The following is a 21,139-nucleotide window of genomic DNA, read 5'->3' as shown; positions in this document are numbered from 1 at the left end:
GATACTGTGAACCATCAGATCCTCCTCTCCACCCTCTCCGAGTTGGGCATCTCCGGCGCGGCCCACGCTTGGATTGTGTCCTACCTGACAGGTCGCTCCTACCAGGTGGCGTGGCGAGAATCTGTCTCCTCACCACGCGCTCTCACCACTGGTGTCCCCCAGGGCTCTGTTCTAGGCCCTCTCCTATTCTCGCTATACACCAAGTCACTTGGCTCTGTCATAACCTCACATGGTCTCTCCTATCATTGCTATGCAGACGACACACAATTAATCTTCTCCTTTCCCCCTTCTGATGACCAGGTGGCGAATCGCATCTCTGCATGTCTGGCAGACATATCAGTGTGGATGACGGATCACCACCTCAAGCTGAACCTCGGCAAGACGGAGCTGCTCTTCCTCCCGGGGAAGGACTGCCCGTTCCATGATCTCGCCATCACGGTTGACAACTCCATTGTGTCCTCCTCCCAGAGCGCTAAGAACCTTGGCGTGATCCTGGACAACACCCTGTCGTTCTCAACTAACATCAAGGCGGTGGCCCGTTCCTGTAGGTTCATGCTCTACAACATCCGCAGAGTACGACCCTGCCTCACACAGGAAGCGGCGCAGGTCCTAATCCAGGCACTTGTCATCTCCCGTCTAGATTACTGCAACTCGCTGTTGGCTGGGCTCCCTGCCTGTGCCATTAAACCCCTACAACTCATCCAGAACGCCGCAGCCCGTCTCGTGTTCAACCTTCCCAAGTTCGCTCACGTCACCCCGCTCCTCCGCTCTCTCCACTGGCTTCCAGTTGAAGCTCGCATCCGCTACAAGACCATGGTGCTTGCCTACGGAGCTGTGAGGGGAACGGCACCTCAGTACCTCCAGGCTCTGATCAGGCCCTACACCCAAACAAGGGCACTGCGTTCATCCACCTCTGGCCTGCTCGCCTCCCTACCACTGAGGAAGTACAGTTCCCGCTCAGCCCAGTCAAAACTGTTCGCTGCTCTGGCCCCCCAATGGTGGAACAAACTCCCTCATGACGCCAGGACAGCGGAGTCAATCACCACCTTCCGGAGACACCTGAAACCCCACCTCTTTAAGGAATACCTAGGATAGGATAAGTAATCCTTCTCACCCCCCCCTTTAAGATTTAGATGCACTATTGTAAAGTGACTGTTCCACTGGATGTCATAAGGTGAATGCACCAATTTGTAAGTCGCTCTGGATAAGAGCGTCTGCTAAATGACTTAAATGTAATGTAAATGTAAATGTTTGACCCAAGTTAAACTATTTAAAGGCAATGCTACCAAATACTAATTGAATTTATGTAAACTTCTGACCCACTGAGAATGTGATGAAAGAAATAAAAGCTGAAATGAATCATTCTCTATACTATTATTCTGACACTTCACATTCTTAAAATAAAGTGGTGATCCTAACTGACTTTAAACAGGGACTTTTTACTAGGAATAAATGTCAGGAATTGTGAAAAACTGAGTTTAAATGTATTCGGCTAAGGTGTATGTAAACTTCCGACTTCAACTGTAGCTCTGATCTGATACTAAATAAAAATTATAAACGCAACAATTAACGGTTTTACTGAGTTACAGTTCAATTAAGGAAATAATTTAATTGGAATTAATTCAATGTGTCATAATCTATGGATTTCACATACGGGGCAGGGGCACAGCCATGGGTGGGCCCAGCCAATGGGTGGGCCCAGCCAATCAGAATGAGTTTTTCCACAGTAAAAGGCTGTGGTGAAGAAGTCAGATGTGGAGGTCCTGTTTACACGTTGTCTGTGGTTGTGAGGCCGGATGGCCAAATTCAGTAAATCAACATTGGAGGCGACTTATGGTACATACATAAACATTACATTCTCTTGCAGAGAGCTCTGGTTGACATTCCTGCAGCTCTGGTTGACATTCCTGCAGTCAGCATGCTAATTGCACTCTCCCTCAAATCTTGACACATCTGTGGCATTGTGTTGTGGGACAAAACTGCACATTTTAGAGTTGCCTTTTATTGTCCGCAGCACAAGGTGCACCTGTGTAATGATCATGTTGTTTAATAAGCTTCTTGATATGCCACACCTGTCAGGTGGATGGATTATCTTGGCAAAGGAGAAATGTTCGCTATCAGGTATAAAAACAAATTTGAGAGAAATAAGCTTTTTGTGTGTATAGAACATTTCTGGGATCTTTAAAAAAAAATTCAGCTCATGAAACACGGGACCAACACTTCATGTTGCGTTTATATTTTTGTTCAGTATATGTATTCAGACCCCTTGACTTTTTCCACATGTTGTTAGGTTACAGTCTTATTCTAAAATGGATTACATTGTTTTTATCCTCAATCTACACACAATGACAAAGCATCTTTCTAAAAAAATAACACTGAAATATGACATTTACATAAGTATTCAGACATTCCCAGTGCTGCAGATTTCGCTGTGAATTAGATTGTTTATTTTGGTACTGTCCATATGTAGCTTGTTTGGTCACAGGTCCAGGAATGGCTGAAGAATTGCAACATTTAACTGGAGCTAACTCTGCATATAGCACTACTAGATGCGTTGAAAGTCATAGTCAATCTATAATATAAACATTTTATTCAATGTGCAAAATCTGTAGAAACTCTTGAGAATAGAAAGGTTCCGATCTTGTGAAGCATCACAGTTGAAAAATAAATGGCAAATAGAAATCCTATATGGATGTTAAGAGATAGATGGGAGGGGTTGAATGGAGCTGAAGGGTGGGACTAATAACAAGATAACCAATGGATGGAGTTGAGAGATAGATGGGAGGGGTTGAATGGAGCTGAAGGGTGGGACTAATAACAAGATAACCAATGGATGGAGTTGAGAGATAGATGGGAGGGGTTGAATGGAGCTGAAGGGACTGGATGGTGTTGAGAGATAGATGGGAGGGGTTGAATGGAGCTGAAGGGACTGGATGGTGTTGAGAGATAGATGGGAGGGGTTGAATGGAGCTGAAGGGACTGGATGGTGTTGAGAGATAGATGGGAGGGGTTGAATGGAGCTGAAGGGACTGGATGGTGTTGAGAGATAGATGGGAGGGGTTGAATGGAGCTGAAGGGACTGGATGGTGTTGAGAGATAGATGGGAGGGGTTGAATGGAGCTGAAGGGACTGGATGGTGTTGAGAGATAGATGGGAGGGGTTGAATGGAGCTGAAGGGACTGGATGGTGTTGAGAGATAGATGGGAGGGGTTGAATGGACAGACCGGTACATCTAGACTACCACAGTACCATAACCGTAACAGGCCGGTACATCTAGACTACCACAGTACCATAACCGTAACAGACCGGTACATCTAGACTACCACAGTACCATAACCGTAACAGACCGGTACATCTAGACTACCACAGTACCATAACCGTAACAGACCGGTACATCTAGACTACCACAGTACCATAACCGTAACAGACCGGTACATCTAGACTACCACAGTACCATAACCGTAACAGACCGGTACATCTAGACTACCACAGTACCATAACCATAACAGACCGGTACATCTAGACTACCACAGTAACATAACCGTAACAGGCCGGTACTTCTAGACTACCACAGTACCATAACCATAACAGACCGGTACATCTAGACTACCACAGTACCATAACTGGCTGTAACAGACCGGTACATCTAGACTACCACAGTACCATAACCGTAACAGGCTGGTACATCTAGACTACCACAGTACCATAACCATAACAGACCGGTACATCTAGACTACCACAGTACCATAACCGTAACAGACCGGTACATCTAGACTACCACATTACCATAACCGTAACAGACCAGTACATCTAGACTACCACAGTACCATAACCATAACAGACCAGTACATCTAGACTACCACAGTACCATAACTGGCTGTAACAGACCGGTACATCTAGACTACCATAGTACCATAACCGTAACAGGCCGGTACATCTAGACTACCACAGTACCATAACTGGCTGTAACAGACCGGTACATCTAGACTACCATAGTACCATAACCGTAACAGACCGGTACATCTAGACTACCACAGTACCATAACCGTAACAGACCGGTACATCTAGACTACCACATTACCATAACCGTAACAGACCAGTACATCTAGACTACCACAGTACCATAACCATAACAGACCAGTACATCTAGACTACCACAGTACCATAACTGGCTGTAACAGACCGGTACATCTAGACTACCATAGTACCATAACCGTAACAGGCCGGTACATCTAGACTACCAAAGTACCATAACTGGCTGTAACAGACCGGTACATCTAGACTACCATAGTACCATAACCGTAACAGACCGGTACATCTAGACTACCACAGTACCATAACCATAACAGACCGGTACATCTAGACTACCACAGTAACATAACCGTAACAGGCCGGTACTTCTAGACTACCACAGTACCATAACCATAACAGACCGGTACATCTAGACTACCACAGTACCATAACTGGCTGTAACAGACCGGTACATCTAGACTACCACAGTACCATAACCGTAACAGGCTGGTACATCTAGACTACCACAGTACCATAACCATAACAGACCGGTACATCTAGACTACCACAGTACCATAACCGTAACAGACCGGTACATCTAGACTACCACATTACCATAACCGTAACAGACCAGTACATCTAGACTACCACAGTACCATAACCATAACAGACCAGTACATCTAGACTACCACAGTACCATAACTGGCTGTAACAGACCGGTACATCTAGACTACCATAGTACCATAACCGTAACAGGCCGGTACATCTAGACTACCACAGTACCATAACTGGCTGTAACAGACCGGTACATCTAGACTACCATAGTACCATAACCGTAACAGACCGGTACATCTAGACTACCACAGTACCATAACCGTAACAGACCGGTACATCTAGACTACCACAGTACCATAACCGTAACAGACCGGTACATCTAGACTACCACAGTACCATAACCATAACAGACCGGTACATCTAGACTACCACAGTAACATAACCGTAACAGGCCGGTACTTCTAGACTACCACAGTACCATAACCATAACAGACCGGTACATCTAGACTACCACAGTACCATAACTGGCTGTAACAGACCGGTACATCTAGACTACCACAGTACCATAACCGTAACAGGCTGGTACATCTAGACTACCACAGTACCATAACCGTAACAGGCCGGTACATCTAGACTACCACAGTACCATAACTGGCTGTAACAGACCGGTACATCTAGACTACCACAGTACCATAACCATAACAGACCGGTACATCTAGACTACCACAGTACCATAACCATAACAGACCGGTACTTCTAGACTACCACAGTACCATAACCATAACAGACCGGTACATCTAGACTACCACAGTACCATAACTGGCTGTAACAGACCGGTACATCTAGACTACCACAGTACCATAACCGTAACAGGCTGGTACATCTAGACTACCACAGTACCATAACCGTAACAGGCCGGTACATCTAGACTACCACAGTACCATAACTGGCTGTAACAGGCCGGTACATCTAGACTACCACAGTACCATAACCATAACAGGCCGGTACATCTAGTCTACCACAGTACCATAACCATAACAGACCGGTACATCTAGACTACCACAGTACCATAACCGTAACAGGCCGGTACATCTAGACTACCACAGTACCATAACCATAACAGACCGGTACATCTAGACTACCACAGTACCATAACCGTAACAGACCGGTACATATAGACTACCACAGTACCATAACCGCAACAGGCCGGTACGTCTAGACTACCACAGTACCATAACCATAACAGACCGGTACATCTAGACTACCACAGTACCATAACCGTAACAGACCGGTACATCTAGACTACCACAGTACCATAACTGGCTGTAACAGACCGGTACATCTAGACTACCACAGTACCATAACCATAACAGACCGGTACATCTAGACTACCACAGTACCATAACCATAACAGACCGGTACATCTAGACTACCACAGTACCATAACCGTAACAGGCCGGTACATCTAGACTACCACAGTACCATAACTGGCTGTAACAGACCGGTACATCTAGACTACCACAGTACCATAACCATAACAGACCGGTACATCTAGACTACCACAGTACCATAACCTAGATAACAGTACCATAACGTAACAGGCTGGTACATCTAGACTACCACAGTACCATAACCGTAACAGGCCGGTACATCTAGACTACCACAGTACCATAACTGGCTGTAACAGACCGGTACATCTAGACTACCACAGTACCATAACCATAACAGACCGGTACATCTAGACTACCACAGTACCATAACCGTAACAGACCGGTACATCTAGACTACCACATTACCATAACCGTAACAGACCAGTACATCTAGACTACCACAGTACCATAACCATAACAGACCAGTACATCTAGACTACCACAGTACCATAACTGGCTGTAACAGACCGGTACATCTAGACTACCATAGTACCATAACCGTAACAGACCGGTACATCTAGACTACCAAAGTACCATAACCGTAACAGACCGGTACATCTAGACTACCACAGTACCATAACCGTAACAGACCGGTACATCTAGACTACCACAGTACCATAACCATAACAGACCGGTACATCTAGACTACCACAGTAACATAACCGTAACAGGCCGGTACATCTAGACTACCACAGTACCATAACCATAACAGACCGGTACATCTAGACTACCACAGTACCATAACTGGCTGTAACAGACCGGTACATCTAGACTACCACAGTACCATAACCGTAACAGGCTGGTACATCTAGACTACCACAGTACCATAATAACAGGCCGGTACATCTAGACTACCACAGTACCATAACTGGCTGTAACAGACCGGTACATCTAGACTACCACAGTACCATAACCATAACAGACCGGTACATCTAGACTACCACAGTACCATAACCATAACAGACCGGTACATCTAGACTACCACAGTACCATAACCATAACAGACCGGTACATCTAGACTACCACAGTACCATAACTGGCTGTAACAGACCGGTACATCTAGACTACCACAGTACCATAACCGTAACAGGCTGGTACATCTAGACTACCACAGTACCATAACCGTAACAGGCCGGTACATCTAGACTACCACAGTACCATAACTGGCTGTAACAGGCCGGTACATCTAGACTACCACAGTACCATAACCATAACAGACATCAGTACATCACTACCACAGTACCATAACCGTAACAGGCCGGTACATCTAGACTACCACAGTAACAGACCGGTACATCTAGACTACCACAGTACAGTACCATAACCAGTACCATAACCGTAACAGACCGGTACATCTAGACTACCACAGTACCATAACCGTAACAGACCGGTACATCTAGACTACCACAGTACCATAACCGTAACAGACCGGTACATCTAGACTACCAGTACCATAAGTACCATAACTACCATACTGGCTGGCTGTAACAGACCGGTACATCTAGACTACCACAGTACCATAAGTAACAGACCGGTACATCTAGACTACCACAGTACCATAACCGTAACAGGCCGGTACATCTAGACTACCACAGTACCATAACCGGTACATCTAACAGTACCATAACCATAACAGACCGGTACATCTAGACTACCACAGTACCATAACCATAACAGACCGGTACATCTAGACTACCACAGTACCATAACCATAACAGACCGGTACATCTAGACTACCACAGTACCATAACCTGTAACAGACATCTAGACTACCACAGTACCATAATCTAGACTACCACAGTACCATAATAACACTGGTACATCTAGACTACCACAGTACAGTAACAGACCGGTACATCTAGACTACCACAGTACCATAACCGGTACATCTAGACTAACAGACCGGTAACATCATCTAGACTACCACAGTACCATAACCACACAGTACCATAACTGGCTGTAACAGACCGGTACCATAACTAGACTACCACAGTACCATAACCGTAACAGGCCGGTACATCTAGACTACCACAGTACCATAACCATAACAGACCGGTACATCTAGACTACCACAGTACCATAACTGTAACAGACCGGTACATCTAGACTACCACAGTACCATAACTGGATGTAACAGACCGGTACATCTAGACTACCACAGTACCATAACCATAACAGACCGGTACATCTAGACTACCACAGTACCATAACCATAACAGACCGGTACATCTAGACTCCCACAGTACCATAACTGGCTGTAACAGACCGGTACATCTAGACTACCACAGTACCATAACCATAACAGACCGGTACATCTAGACTACCACAGTACCCTAACCATAACAGACCGGTACATCTAGACTACCACAGTACCATAACCGTAACAGGCCGGTACAAAGACCAGTAAACATCAGAACAGAGACCAGTAAACATCAGAACAGAGACCAGTTTTTTTTTCTCTCTCTCTCTCTGTCTCTCTCTGTCTCTCTGTCTCTCTGCCTCTCTGTCTCTCTCTCTTGCAGTCTCTCTCTCTCTCTCTCTCTCTCTCTCTCTCTCTCTCTCTGTCTCTCTCTGTCTCTCTCTCTCTGTCTCTCTCTGTCTCTCTCTCTGTCTCTCTCTCTCTCTCTCTGTCTCTCTCTCTCTCTCTCTCTCTGACTCTCTCTCTCTCTCTCTCTCTCTCTCTCTCTCTTACTGTCTCTTTTTCTCTCTCTCTCTCTCTTTCTGTCTCTCTGTCCCTCTCTGTGTCTGTCTGCCTCTCTCTGTCCCTCTCTGTATCTGTCTGTCTCTGTCTGTCTCTCTCTGTCCCTCTCTGTCCCTCCCTGTCCCTCTCTCTGTCTGTATGTCTCTCTCTGTCCCTCTCTGTTGCTATCTCTGTTTCTGTCTCTGTCTCTCTATCTGTATCTGTCTGTTTCTGTATCGGTCTCTTTCTATATCTGTCTGTCTCTCTCTGTTGCTATCTCTGTTTCTGTCTCTGTCTGTCTCTCTGTTTTTGTCTCTATCTGTATCTGTCTGTTTCTGTCTCTGTATCGGTCTCTTTCTATATCTGTCTGTCTCTATATCTGTCTATGTCTGTCTTTGTATCTGTCTCTGTCTCTGTTTCTGTCTGTCTCTCTCTATCTCTCTCTGTCTCTGTTTCTGTTTCTGTCTGTATCGGTCTCTATCTGTTTCTGTCTGTCTGTATCGGTCTCTCTCTGTCTCTGTTTCTGTTTCTGTCTGTATCGGTCTCTATCTGTTTCTGTCTGTCTGTATCGGTCTCTATCTGTCTCTGTCTCTGTTTCTGTCTGTATCGGTCTCTATCTGTTTCTGTCTGTCTGTATCGGTCTCTATCTGTCTCTGTCTCTGTTTCTGTCTGTCTCTCTCTATCTCTCTCTGTTTCTGTCTCTGTTTCTGTCTGTATCGGTCTCTATCTGTCTCTCTCTGTCTTTGAATCCACAGTAAATATACAGTCAGGTCAAAATGTAATGATACCCTTGATAAAGATGAGCAAAATGTTTTTAATTAAAATTAAAATAAATAATACAAATACTGAGCTATATAGTATGCCCAAAACAATTGGAAAAATTATTTATACTGATACAATTGCTCAGAGAAATAGATTTTGTTTAACAAAACAATACTTTTTTTCTCAAAAAGATAGGGGTAAAAATGATTGTTAGCCCTGTTGTCAATATCTTGTGAGGATAACAGCACTGAGCCTTATTCTAAAATGTTTTATCCTCTTAAGGATCGGACCCTTTAAAAAAAATGAAATACCCAAATCTAACTGCCTGTAGCTCAGGCCCTGAAGCAAGAATATGCATATTCCTGGTACCATTTGAAAGGAAACACTTTGAAGTGTGTGGAAATGTGAAATGAATGTAGGAGAATATAACACATTAGATCTGGTAAACGATAATGCATAGAAGAAACATGCGTTTTTTAAATGTATTTTGTACCTTCATCTTTGAGATGCAGGAGAAAGGCCATAATGTATTTTGTACCTTCATCTTTGAGATGCAGGAGAAAGGCCATAATGTATTTTGTACCTTCATCTTTGAGATGCAGGAGAAAGGCCATAATGTATTTTGTACCTTCATCTTTGAGATGCAGGAGAAAGGCCATAATGTATTTTGTACCTTCATCTTTGAGATGCAGGAGAAAGGCCATAATGTATTTTGTACCTTCATCTTTGAGATGCAGGAGAAAGGCCATAATGTATTTTGTACCTTCATCTTTGAGATGCAGGAGAAAGGCCATAATGTATTTTGTACCTTCATCTTTGAGATGCAGGAGAAAGGCCATAATGTATTTTGTACCTTCATCTTTGAGATGCAGGAGAAAGGCCATAATGTATTTTGTACCTTCATCTTTGAGATGCAGGAGAAAGGCCATAATGTATTTTTCCAGCCCAGACACAATTTAGATTTTGGCCACTAGATACCATTTTCTCAAACGTTTTATAAGATTGGAGAGCACATTGGCAGAGATCATAGTCCGTTCCTACATACAGAATCTATTCAGATCCTGGATATGCTTCATCTTATGGGATCACCCTCTTCATTTCAAAACACAGGTTTTCAAGTCGGGAGACTGAAGTGGCCATTGCAAAATTATGATTTTGTTGTCAATGAACCATTTCTTTGTGAATGTTTTGTGCTTGGGGTTTATTGTCCTGCTGGAAGATCGACGTGTGACCAAGTTTCAGCCTCCTGGCAAAAGGCATCTGGATTTTGGAGAAAAAAAAATGGTACTGGTACTTGTTAAAGTTCATGATGCCGTTGACCTTATCAAGGGCCTCAGGATCAGTGGAAACAAAAAAGCCTTTTAACATCAAAGATCCACCACCATATTGTACAGTAGGAATGAGGCATACACATTCTTCTTTTTTTGTTGTTACACCAAACCCACCACTGGCGTGCATGGATTGAAGACGTGGATGTTGATTAAGGCAGCCCCCCCCCCCCCCCCCCGCACCTCTCTGATTCAGAGAGGGTTGAATGCGGAAGACACATTTCAGTTGAATGCATAATGCATACAGTTGTACAACTGACTAGGTCTCCCACCTTTCCTTTTCCTTCAAGAGCTCTATTTTCATGTCATACAACAAATGTTGGCATTGTTACTTAGAACCGACGCTAGGGATGATAATGGACAATACCACATGGAACATTAATGAGCCTGATCTTATTCCACTAATTGGTATTTTGACCAATCAGATCAGCTCTCATGGCAATAATTGGGGGGGGGGGGATCAGAACTGGGCTGCCTGTGTAAACGCAGCCATATAATCCTCAACTCTGCTGTGCCTCATATATAAAACACATATAATCCCATATAAACTGATAGGAAACGACAGGCTCACATTGACCTGGGTACGGATTCCCAATAGCAATAATGGAACTTAAGGCTTACAAATGTTTTTAACGATGCATCTTTCCTAGAGCTGTTGCGGTCATGACATTTTGTCAGCCGGTTATTGTCATGCAAAAGTCTGCCGGGCCTCACTGTTAATTAACCGTTAATTGACATAAACACGTTTAGCTCCAGGCCTCCACACATACAAGCCACTGATGGTGACCTTTGGAACATCTAAATTTAAATTAAATAAAAAAAATCGAAATAAATCAAATTAATATAGCCCACAACATCACAATCAATCCATTATTTAATTTAGGCAGCTCAAAAGAAACATTATGAAGAAAATGTATTTCAGAAAAACGGTATGAGTTGGCCTACTGCATGTTACCTGGCTATGAGCCATTCTATAGGCCGTAAGGGCTTGTTCATTTCACAGACAAGGTGTGCTTTATTTTTTATATCGTATGATATTTTAGTAATAGGAATATAATTGAACTTAACTGGAGAAAATACGAAAATAATCTTTTTCCTATTCCGGAGAGAGTGCATATGAAGTGGCTAAGGGAAGGGCAACAAAACATAATGACGATGTTCCGTTTAGATTACGAGCGTTTTCGTTAAGTGCGACGTTATTAACGATGGGTTTTGGAGATGTAACAATGCTCCTACGAAGGTTCTAGCAGTGAACTTATAGTCTTAAGATGGTTTTGGGAAACCAGTACTTTGGCCCCAGTCGTTCAAAAGGTATCCGACCCTGTATGGGGATCTAGGTGATGAGTTGGACAGTAGATGGCAGTAGAGGGCTTGTCCTGATGGTTTAGGGTCAGTGCTGGTCTAGGGTTTAGGGTTTAGGGTCAGTGCTGGTGTAGGGTTTAGGGTTTAGGGTATAGGGGTCAGTGCTGGTCTAGGGTATAGGCGTCAGTGCTGGTTTAGGGTTTAGGGTATAGGGGTCAGTGCTGGTCTAGGGTTTAGGGTCAGTGCTGATTCAGGGTTTAGGGTATAGGGGCCAGTGCTGGTTTAGGGTTTAGGGGTCAGTGCTGGTCTAGGGTTTAGGGTTTAGGGTCAGTGCTGGTTTAGGGTATAGGGGTCAGTGCTGGTTTAGGGTTTAGGGTATAGGGGTCAGTGCTGGTTTAGGGTTTAGGGTATAGGGGTCAGTGCTGGTTCAGGGTTTAGGGTTTAGGGTCAGTGCTGGTCTAGGGTTTACGGTTTAGGGTCAGTGCTGGTTTAGGGTATAGGGGTCAGTGCTGGTTTAGGGTTTAGGGTTTAGGGTCAGTGCTGGTCTAGGGTTTAGGGTCAGTGCTGATTTAGGGTTTAGGGTTTAGGGTCAGTGCTGGTCTAGGTTTTAGGGTTTAGGGTCAGTGCTGGTGTAGGATTTGGGGTTTAGGGTCAGTGCCGGTCTAGGGTTTAGGGTGAGTGCCGGTCTAGGGTGTAGGGTTTAGGGTCAGTGCCGGTCTAGGGTGTAGGGTTTAGGGTCAGTGCTGGTTTAGGGTCAATGCTGGTCTAGGGTTAAGGGTTTAGGGTCAGTGCTGGTCTAGCGTTAAGGGTTTGGGGTCAGTGCCGGTCTAGGGTGTAGGGTTTAGGGTCAGTGCTGGTTTAGGGTCAGTGCTGGTCTAGCGTTAAGGGTTTAGGTTCAGTGCAGCTCCTCCTGATGTGTCTTCATGGTGATGTGTCTTCATGGTGATGTGTCTTCATGGCGATGTGTCTTCATGTGAGCATTACGACTCTTCACTTTAGAGAACACCCTGAAGGAGAGGAGGAGAGATGAGAACGTAGTACAGACAGACGCAGGCAGGCAGGCAGGCAGGCAGGCAGGCAGGCAGGCAGGCAGGCAGGCAGGCAGGCAGGCAGGCAGGCAGGCAGGCAGGCAGGCAGGCAGGCAGGCAGGCAGGCAGGCAGGCAGGCAGGCAGGCAGGCAGGCAGGCAGACAGACAGACAGACAGACAGACAGACAGACAGACAGACAGACAGACAGACAGACAGACAGACAGACAGACAGACAGACAGACAGACAGACAGACAGACAGACAGACAGACAGACAGACAGACAGACAGACTATACAGTAGAGAAGTTGCCGGATAGATAGACAGAAGGTATCACTCTTACTTGGCACACGCCCTACAGGGGTATGGAGGGGTAGGCTGTGTGTGGAGCTTGGCGCTGGGGGCAGAGTTGCTCGGTCTGGGACTGGAGCTGAATAGAGAGGGGGACATCCTCAGACAGACCGGCCCATAAAAGTGAGCCTTGCTGGGCCTCTCTACCTCTCCCAGGGCTGGGCTACAGCAAGCAGAACCAACCTGGAGCCGGGGACAGGAGGAGCCACTGTGGATCGGTTGGCAGGCATTCTGTGTCGAAATGGTGTGGAGCCCCATCTTACCATTCATGGTGGGCTGAGATGGATAGACCTACAGAGAGAACAGGTTACAATGGTACTGACAGCTAGTCTGGTAGGTTCTCTCCATACCTTGTCTGGCTTCTGGCTCTCTCTTTCAATTCAACTCAAATGAGCTTTACTGGCATGGGAAAAGTGTTTACATTGCCTGTTATGCAGGTGAATGAGGACCCAAAAGCGACTTGGCGAAAACAGAGTCTTTAATCCAGTTAAAGGAAATAGCAATACTCCTAGACAAATCGGAGCGGTAAATAAAGCATAAAAAACAATTCCACTCGTAATCACGAGAACTGACTGGAGACTCGATAATAAACTGCAGGTTGCCTCGGGAAGGCACTTGACCGTAGCAGACTCAGACACCTGCTCACCACGCAGCATCTGAGGGAAACACGACACGACAGGGCGATACAAAGACACAGCACGGTGAACAATATACAAGGATCCGACAGGACAGAAACGGAAAACAAGGGGAGAAATAGGGACTCTAATCAGGGGAAAAGATAGGGAACAGGTGTGGGAAGACTAAATGATTGATTAGGGGAATAGGAACAGCTGGGAGCAGGAACGGAACGATAGAGAGAAGAGAGAGAGAGAGGGAGAGAGAAAAAGGGGAACGAACCTAAAAAGACCAGCAGGGGGAAAACGAACAGAAGGAAAAGCAAAATGACAAGACAATATAAGACAAAACATGACATTGCCTAAGGAAGTGAAATAGACGATAAACAAAAGTGAGAAGACACAAAACAACGTCGTTTTTTTAATCAGAACTGAACAGTAAATATTGCACTCTCTCTGTCTCTGTTTCTCTCCACAGAGACACTCACCTGCCCATCACTGTTGTCCCCGCTGACGAGGGAGACGATGTGATTGGCTGTGGGCCCAGAGCAGGGGAGAACGACTGCCCCCTCTCAGTGAAGCCACAAAGTTCAAGGCCGACCACGGTACTGTTGTCATTGTTTGTAGAAAACAAGACCCCCCCCCATTATAGTGAGGGGAAAATGACAATTTCCGTGGTCTATCTACAGAGGCGCACCTTTGGTATTAGAAGTGTGTGGGGGGGGGGGGTCTGAGGGTACTCTCATTTTGGGGGGGGGGGGGCATCTAAAGCTAATTTTCTGTATTTCTACACAATCTAAAATGACCCATGACCCTTCTAGCAGTCATCAGGCTAGGTAAGTGATTGATAAGACTGAACTAGATCAATGATCATTCACTCATCAATATTGTGTTACACCTTTAACCAATAGCCTAACAAATGAACAACTCTTACAAATGAATTACAAATTACAAATGACTTTGCTTTTTTTGAGTGTCTTTAAGACATCCTCAATGTGGAATTTCAGCCCGAGCCGCCTGCACGCCTGACCCCCACCAGTCTAGTCAATAACTCTCTCCCCAACAACTTCCCATCTTAAAAAAAAAAATTATGTCTAAAGGGAAATGTTTGAAAAACAATAGTTTGAACAAAAACAGATATACACCTCCTACACATGAACACACAGAAGCAGTACATCCTCCATGTAATTCATATCATAGGCCTAATAGTACCTAGTGGCTAGGGGTCCACGGCCCTGCAGCGCCCCAACCCAACACACCCCACTCAGCTTTAGGATCTTAGGGAAACATTCCTTATTGGTTATAGGTGTCTTAGGGAAAGGCCAGCGTGACAACCAGCAGTACAACAGACCCCCAGGGCCAGGACTGAGCAACCCAGCAGTACAACAGACCCCCAGGGCCAGAGTAACAACCAGCAGTACAACAGACCCCCAGGGCCAGAGTAACAACCAGCAGTACAACAGACGCCCAGGGCCAGAGTAACAACCAGCAGTACAACAGACCCCCAGGGCCAGGACTGAGCAACCCAGCAGTACAACAGACCCCCAGGGCCAGAGTAACAACCAGCAGTACAACAGACCCCCAGGGCCAGAGTAACAACCAGCAGTACAACAGACCCCCAGGGCCAGGACTGAGCAACCCAGCAGTACAACAGACCCCCAGGGCCAGAGTAACAACCAGCAGTACAACAGACCCCCAGGGCCAGAGTAACAACCAGCAGTACAACAGACGCCCAGGGCCAGGACTGGGCAACCCAGCAGTACAACAGACCCTCAGGGCCATGACTGAGCAACCCAGCAGTACAACAGACCCCCAGGGCCAGGACTGAGCAACCAGCAGTACAACAGACCCCCAGGGCCAGGACTGAGCAACCCAGCAGTACAACAGACCCCCAGGGCCAGGACTGAGGAACCCAGCAGTACAACAGACGCCCAGGGCCAGGACTGAGGAACCCAGCAGTACAACAGACCCCCAGGGCCAGGACTGAGGAACCCAGCAGTACAACAGACCCCCAGGGCCAGAGTGACAACCAGCAGTACACCAGACCCCCAGGGCCAGAGTGACAACCAGCAGTACAACAGACCCCCAGGGCCAGGACTGAGCAACCCAGAAGTACAACAGACCCCCAGGGCCAGAGTGACAACCAGCAGTACAACAGACCCCCAGGGCCAGAGTGACAACCAGCAGTACAACAGACCCCCAGGGCCATGACTGAGCAACCCAGCAGTACAACAGACCCCCAGGGCCAGGACTGAGCAACCCAGCAGTACAACAGACCCCCAGGGCCAGGACTGAGCAACCAGCAGTACAACAGACCCCCAGGGCCAGGACTGAGCAACCCAGCAGTACAACAGACCCCCGGGGCCAGGAATGAGCAACCCAGCAGGTAGAGATTGCCTAAATAGGTATCTCCTCTAGCATCTCCCAAGTTTTTTCTCACATTTTTGTTTTACATATTGGGAAAAGCCTCTATCAACCGTTGATACAGTTTTAGAGGTTTGTCAGACGGCCTTACAATAGTTCACAACGTTGAAGCTTCTTGCTTGGCCAGTGTTTACTGCACAGGGAGAATAAAGGGTTGTATCTATGGAAGGTCCCTGGTTGCCTGGCCCTGATGAGACCCCTGTCACCATCAGATCCTGCTCAGATGAGGCATGACAAAGAAACACCTTGGTGTACATTTATACATTATATTAGCCAAGAATAGAATCAATGGTTGAATAATTGAAATGACCATTATTCCCAGATCCCAGACTGTAGCCCACCCATCAACTCAAGATGGAACTTTGAATCCATTCACTGGTTGTTATAATATACTGCAAAATGCACCTGAGCTACGTAGACTGGTCTTCCCTGGCTGTCTGACCCTGCTGGGACACCTGTCACCTGTCATCTGATCCTGCTAAGAGACATAATGAGCACAGTGTTGTGTGTTGACTGTGCACCATGACAGTGAAGCCTGTAGAGCTGTTAATATCGTGTCAGTGTGAAAACTAGAGAATTAGCTAGGGAAACTGACAGATCAATAACATTACATTGCTATACTGACTAATAAAAGCTAACATTAAGCTGAAGAAATGTCCAAATATATTGGTCTTCAATCGTTTGGCCACTGTTTTCATCGTTTGATTCAAGTCTAGTGTTATTGAGGTAAAAAATAATAGCTAAAGTTAGTGAGCTAGCTAGCTAACATTAGCCAACGTTTGGATAGCTCTAGATAATGGTACTATGGTACATCATCAAATGTACTTCTGTTGAAATGGGACAAAACAAAGGCTACAAAATATTTCCATACACACAACAGCATTAAGGTACGGCTACCTGACAGATAGCTAGAGGCTAGCTAGAGTTGAACTTGCTGTGGTAGCTACTAGGTGGTGAGGGTAGGCAACAACATTTCCACCCCGCTGATCCTCAACACTGGGGCCCCACAAGGGTGCGTTCTGAGCTCTCTCCTGTACTCGCTGTTCACCCACGACTGCGTGGCCACGCACGCCTCAAACTCAATCATCAAGTTTGCGGACGACACAACAGTGGTAGGCTTGATTACCAACAACGACGAGACGGCCTACAGGGAGGAGGTGAGGGCCCTCGGAGTGTGGTGTCAGGAAAATAACATCACACTCAACGTCAACAAAACTAAGGAGATGATTGTGGACTTCAGGAAAAGCAGAGGGAACACCCCCCTATCCACATCGATGGAACAGTAGTGGAGAGGGTAGTAAGTTTTAAGTTCCTCGGCGTACACATCACAGACAAACTGAATTGGTCCACCCACACAGATAGCATCATGAAGAAGGCGCAGCAGCGCCTCTTCAACCTCAGGAGGCTGAAGAAATTTGGCTTGTCACCTAAAGCACTCACAAACTTCTACAGATGCTCAATCGAGAGCATCCTGGCGGGCTGTATCACCGCCTGGTATGGCAAGTGCTCCACCCTCAACCGTAAGGCTCTCCAGAGGGTAGTGAGGTCTGCACAACGCATCACCGGGGGCAAACTACCTGCCCTCCAGGACACCTACACCACCCAATGTCACAGGAAGGCCATAAAGATCATCAAGGACAACAACCACCCGAGCCACTGCCTGTTCACCCCGCTATCATCCAGAAGGCGAGGTCAGTACAGGTGCATCAAAGCTGGGACCGAGAGACTGAAAAACAGCTTCTATCTCAAGGACATCAGACTGTTAAACAGCCACCACTAACATTGAGTGGCTGCTGCCAACACACTGACTCAACTCCAGCCACTTTAATAATGGGAATTGATGGGAAATTATGTAAAATATATCACTAGCCACTTTTTAACAATGCTACCTAATATAATGTTACATACCCTACATTATTCATCTCATATGTATATGTATATACTGTACTCTATATCATCTACTGCATCTTTATGTAATACATGTATCACTAGCCACTTTAACTATGCCACTTTGTTTACATACTCATCTCATATGTATATACTGCACTCAATACCATCTACTGTATCTTGCCTATGCCGCTCTGTACCATCACTCATTCATATATCTTATGTACATATTCTTTATCCCCTTACACTTGTGTCTATAAGGTAGTAGTTTTGGAATTGTTAGCTAGATTACTTGTTGGTTATTACTGCATTGTCGGAGCTAGAAGCACAAGCATTTCGCTACACTCGCATTAACATCTGCTAACCATGTGTATGTGACAAATAACATTTGATTTGATTTATCTAGCTCATGGTACAATGGTACATCATCAAATGTTGAAACAGGCCAAAACCTGTTGAAACAGGACAAAACAAAACATTTCTGTACACACAATAGCTGTTAGATACTGCTACCTGACAGATAGCTAGAGGCCAGCGAGAGCTGAACTGGCTGTGGTAGCTACTAGCTAGCTATCTAGCTGCTAACAGTTCATTCACTTCAGTGGAAAGGGGATGAAACATTAGCTAACATAATATGTCAGTTACACTTCTAGCTCAGCACTGGGCTTAAATAAAAACAATTGTGTCAAACAGCAGTTACCTTGCCAGCTAGATCGTTCAACTAAAGAGTAGCCAGTTTCTGCTCTGCTTGCTTTTACAACTCTGAGAAAAAGCGCAACACAGACCACAACTGCCTCTGTGCATCTCTCCTGTGCTGGTCCTATATGCCCTTCAGAAGCTTTGCCTTCGCACAACCTGTCCCCATGCTCTGTGGTGTCCAGTACAGTCCTAAATCCAGCTGGCTGAAACCGGAAACCAGCCTACCCGAAACCAGCCTACACATTGTCTTAAAGCACACAGTAAAGCTGCGTTTTGTATCACAGCGCAATTATAAAACTGGACAAAATGAATGTGTCTGACCAAACAGAGTGTGTGTGTGGGGGGGGGGGGGTTCATATTCCCCACCCCGTCCCCACCCTGTCCCCAGTCCCCAGTCCCCAGTGAAAGTTGCGCCCCTGTCAATCTTCATGTGAATAAATACATGTTTAGAAGACAATAATGGAGACAATAATTGGTTCTAACACACTAGATATATGCCCTGATTATGTTTAAATCACGCAGAACAAGTGATAATGATAATTTAGTAGCTATTGGCAGCCTGCAGTACCCTGGTTGGCCTTCAACTTGAGATACTCAATCAGAGGGGGCAGCACTGAGCTAGCCTGCAACATTATTTCCTCGAGAAGCTCAAACTTCCTTGGCTTCAAATGTGCTTTTGAATCTTCACAAAGGAATGACTGGTGTCATGTGATCAATGGCTCTGTCCATTCAGATATACAGTCATTGGCCCAGAGAGGTCAGCTGATCTGTATATTGAGAGCTCCTTATTGGTGGGGCACCTCCTCAAGTCCCTCCCTAACCATTATGCCCCCTTATCAAAGAGCAGAGACACAGTATGGTTCCCAGCAATCTAAAATGGCTTCCTTTACTTCGTGACTATGTGAAAGCCCTGGATAGACTAACGACTGAACACCTTCACTGGAAAACAGAAAGTGATGCAGCATTCAACAAGGCTGATTGTATGTGAACATTTCTTTACACATGCTAACATATTCCATAAGTTTTTTTTTTTACCTCAGGCAGTGTGCTGGCCAGCCCGACCGGGGTCCTTATATTTACCTCAGGCAGTGTGCTGGCCAGCCCGACCGGGGTCCTTATATTTACCTCAGGCAGTGTGCTGGACAGCCCGACCGGGGTCCTTACATTTACCTCAGGCGAGCCTGGGGTCCTTACATTTACCTCAGGCAGTGTGCTGGCCAGCCCGACCGGGGTTACATTTACTGGCAGGCAGTGTGCTGGCCAGCCCGACCGGGGTCCTTATATTTACCTCAGGCAGTGTGCTGGCCAGCCCGACCGGGGTCCTTACATTTACCTCAGGCAGTGTGCTAGCCAGCCCGACCGGGGTCCTTATATTTACCTCAGGCAGTGTGCTGGCCAGTGTGCTGGTCCTTACATTTACCTCAGGCAGCCCGACCGGGGTCCTTACATTTACCTCAGGCAGTGTGCTGGCCAGCCCGACCGGGGTCCTTACATTTACCTCAGGCAGTGTGCTGGCCAGCCCGACCGGGGTCCTTACATTTACCTCAGGCAGTGTGCTGGCCAGCCCGACCGGGGTCCTTACATTTACCTCAGGCAATGTGCTGGCCAGCCCGACCGGGGTCCTTATATTTACCTCAGGCAGTGTGCTGGCCAGCCCGACCAGGGTCCTTATATTTACCTCAGGCAATGTGCTGGCCAGCCCGACCGGGGTCCTTATATTTACCTCAGGCAGTGTGCTGGCCAGCCCGACCGGGGTCTTTATATTTACCTCAGGCAGTGTGCTGGCCAGCCCGACCGGGGTCCTTATATTTACCTCAGGCATGGCCAGCCCGACTGGGGTCCTTATATTTACCTCAGGCAGTGTGCTGGCCAGCCCGACCGGGGTCCTTATATTTACCTCAGGCAGTGTGCTGGCCAGCCCGACCGGGGTCCTTACATTTACCTCAGGCAGTGTGCTGGCCAGCCCGACCGGGGTCCTTACATTTACCTCAGGCAGTGTGCTGGTCCTTACATTTACCCAGGCAGTGTGCTGGCCAGCCCGACCGGGGTCCTTATATTTACCTCAGGCAG

General features: G+C 46.3%; 1 protein-coding gene across 7 annotated transcripts in view; it reads right to left on the bottom strand.

Annotated features, from left to right (window-relative positions):
- Positions 1–10,972: 10,972 nt before the first annotated feature.
- Positions 10,973–21,139, bottom strand: part of LOC124046758 (transcriptional-regulating factor 1-like) — a 22,940-nt gene continuing 12,773 nt past the window's right edge. For 4 of the 7 annotated variants that reach the window (XM_046367491.1, XM_046367492.1, XM_046367493.1 and 1 more), the window contains exons 10-11: positions 13,438–13,736; positions 10,973–13,075 (exon numbers count right to left, since the gene is read on the bottom strand). In XM_046367491.1, coding sequence (XP_046223447.1) covers positions 13,006–13,075; positions 13,438–13,736 — 369 coding nt within the window. In that variant the 3' untranslated portion in view covers positions 10,973–13,005. The remainder of the gene's footprint in view (positions 13,076–13,437; positions 13,737–21,139) is intronic. The other 3 variants (XM_046367497.1, XM_046367498.1, XM_046367496.1) reach the window with 3 other exon arrangements.

The sequence above is a fragment of the Oncorhynchus gorbuscha genome, linkage group LG10, assembly GCF_021184085.1.
Source record: "Oncorhynchus gorbuscha isolate QuinsamMale2020 ecotype Even-year linkage group LG10, OgorEven_v1.0, whole genome shotgun sequence".
Lineage (NCBI taxonomy): Eukaryota > Metazoa > Chordata > Actinopteri > Salmoniformes > Salmonidae > Oncorhynchus > Oncorhynchus gorbuscha.
The sequence above is the reverse complement of the archived record's forward strand: the minus strand, read 5'-3'. Positions and strand labels throughout refer to the sequence as shown.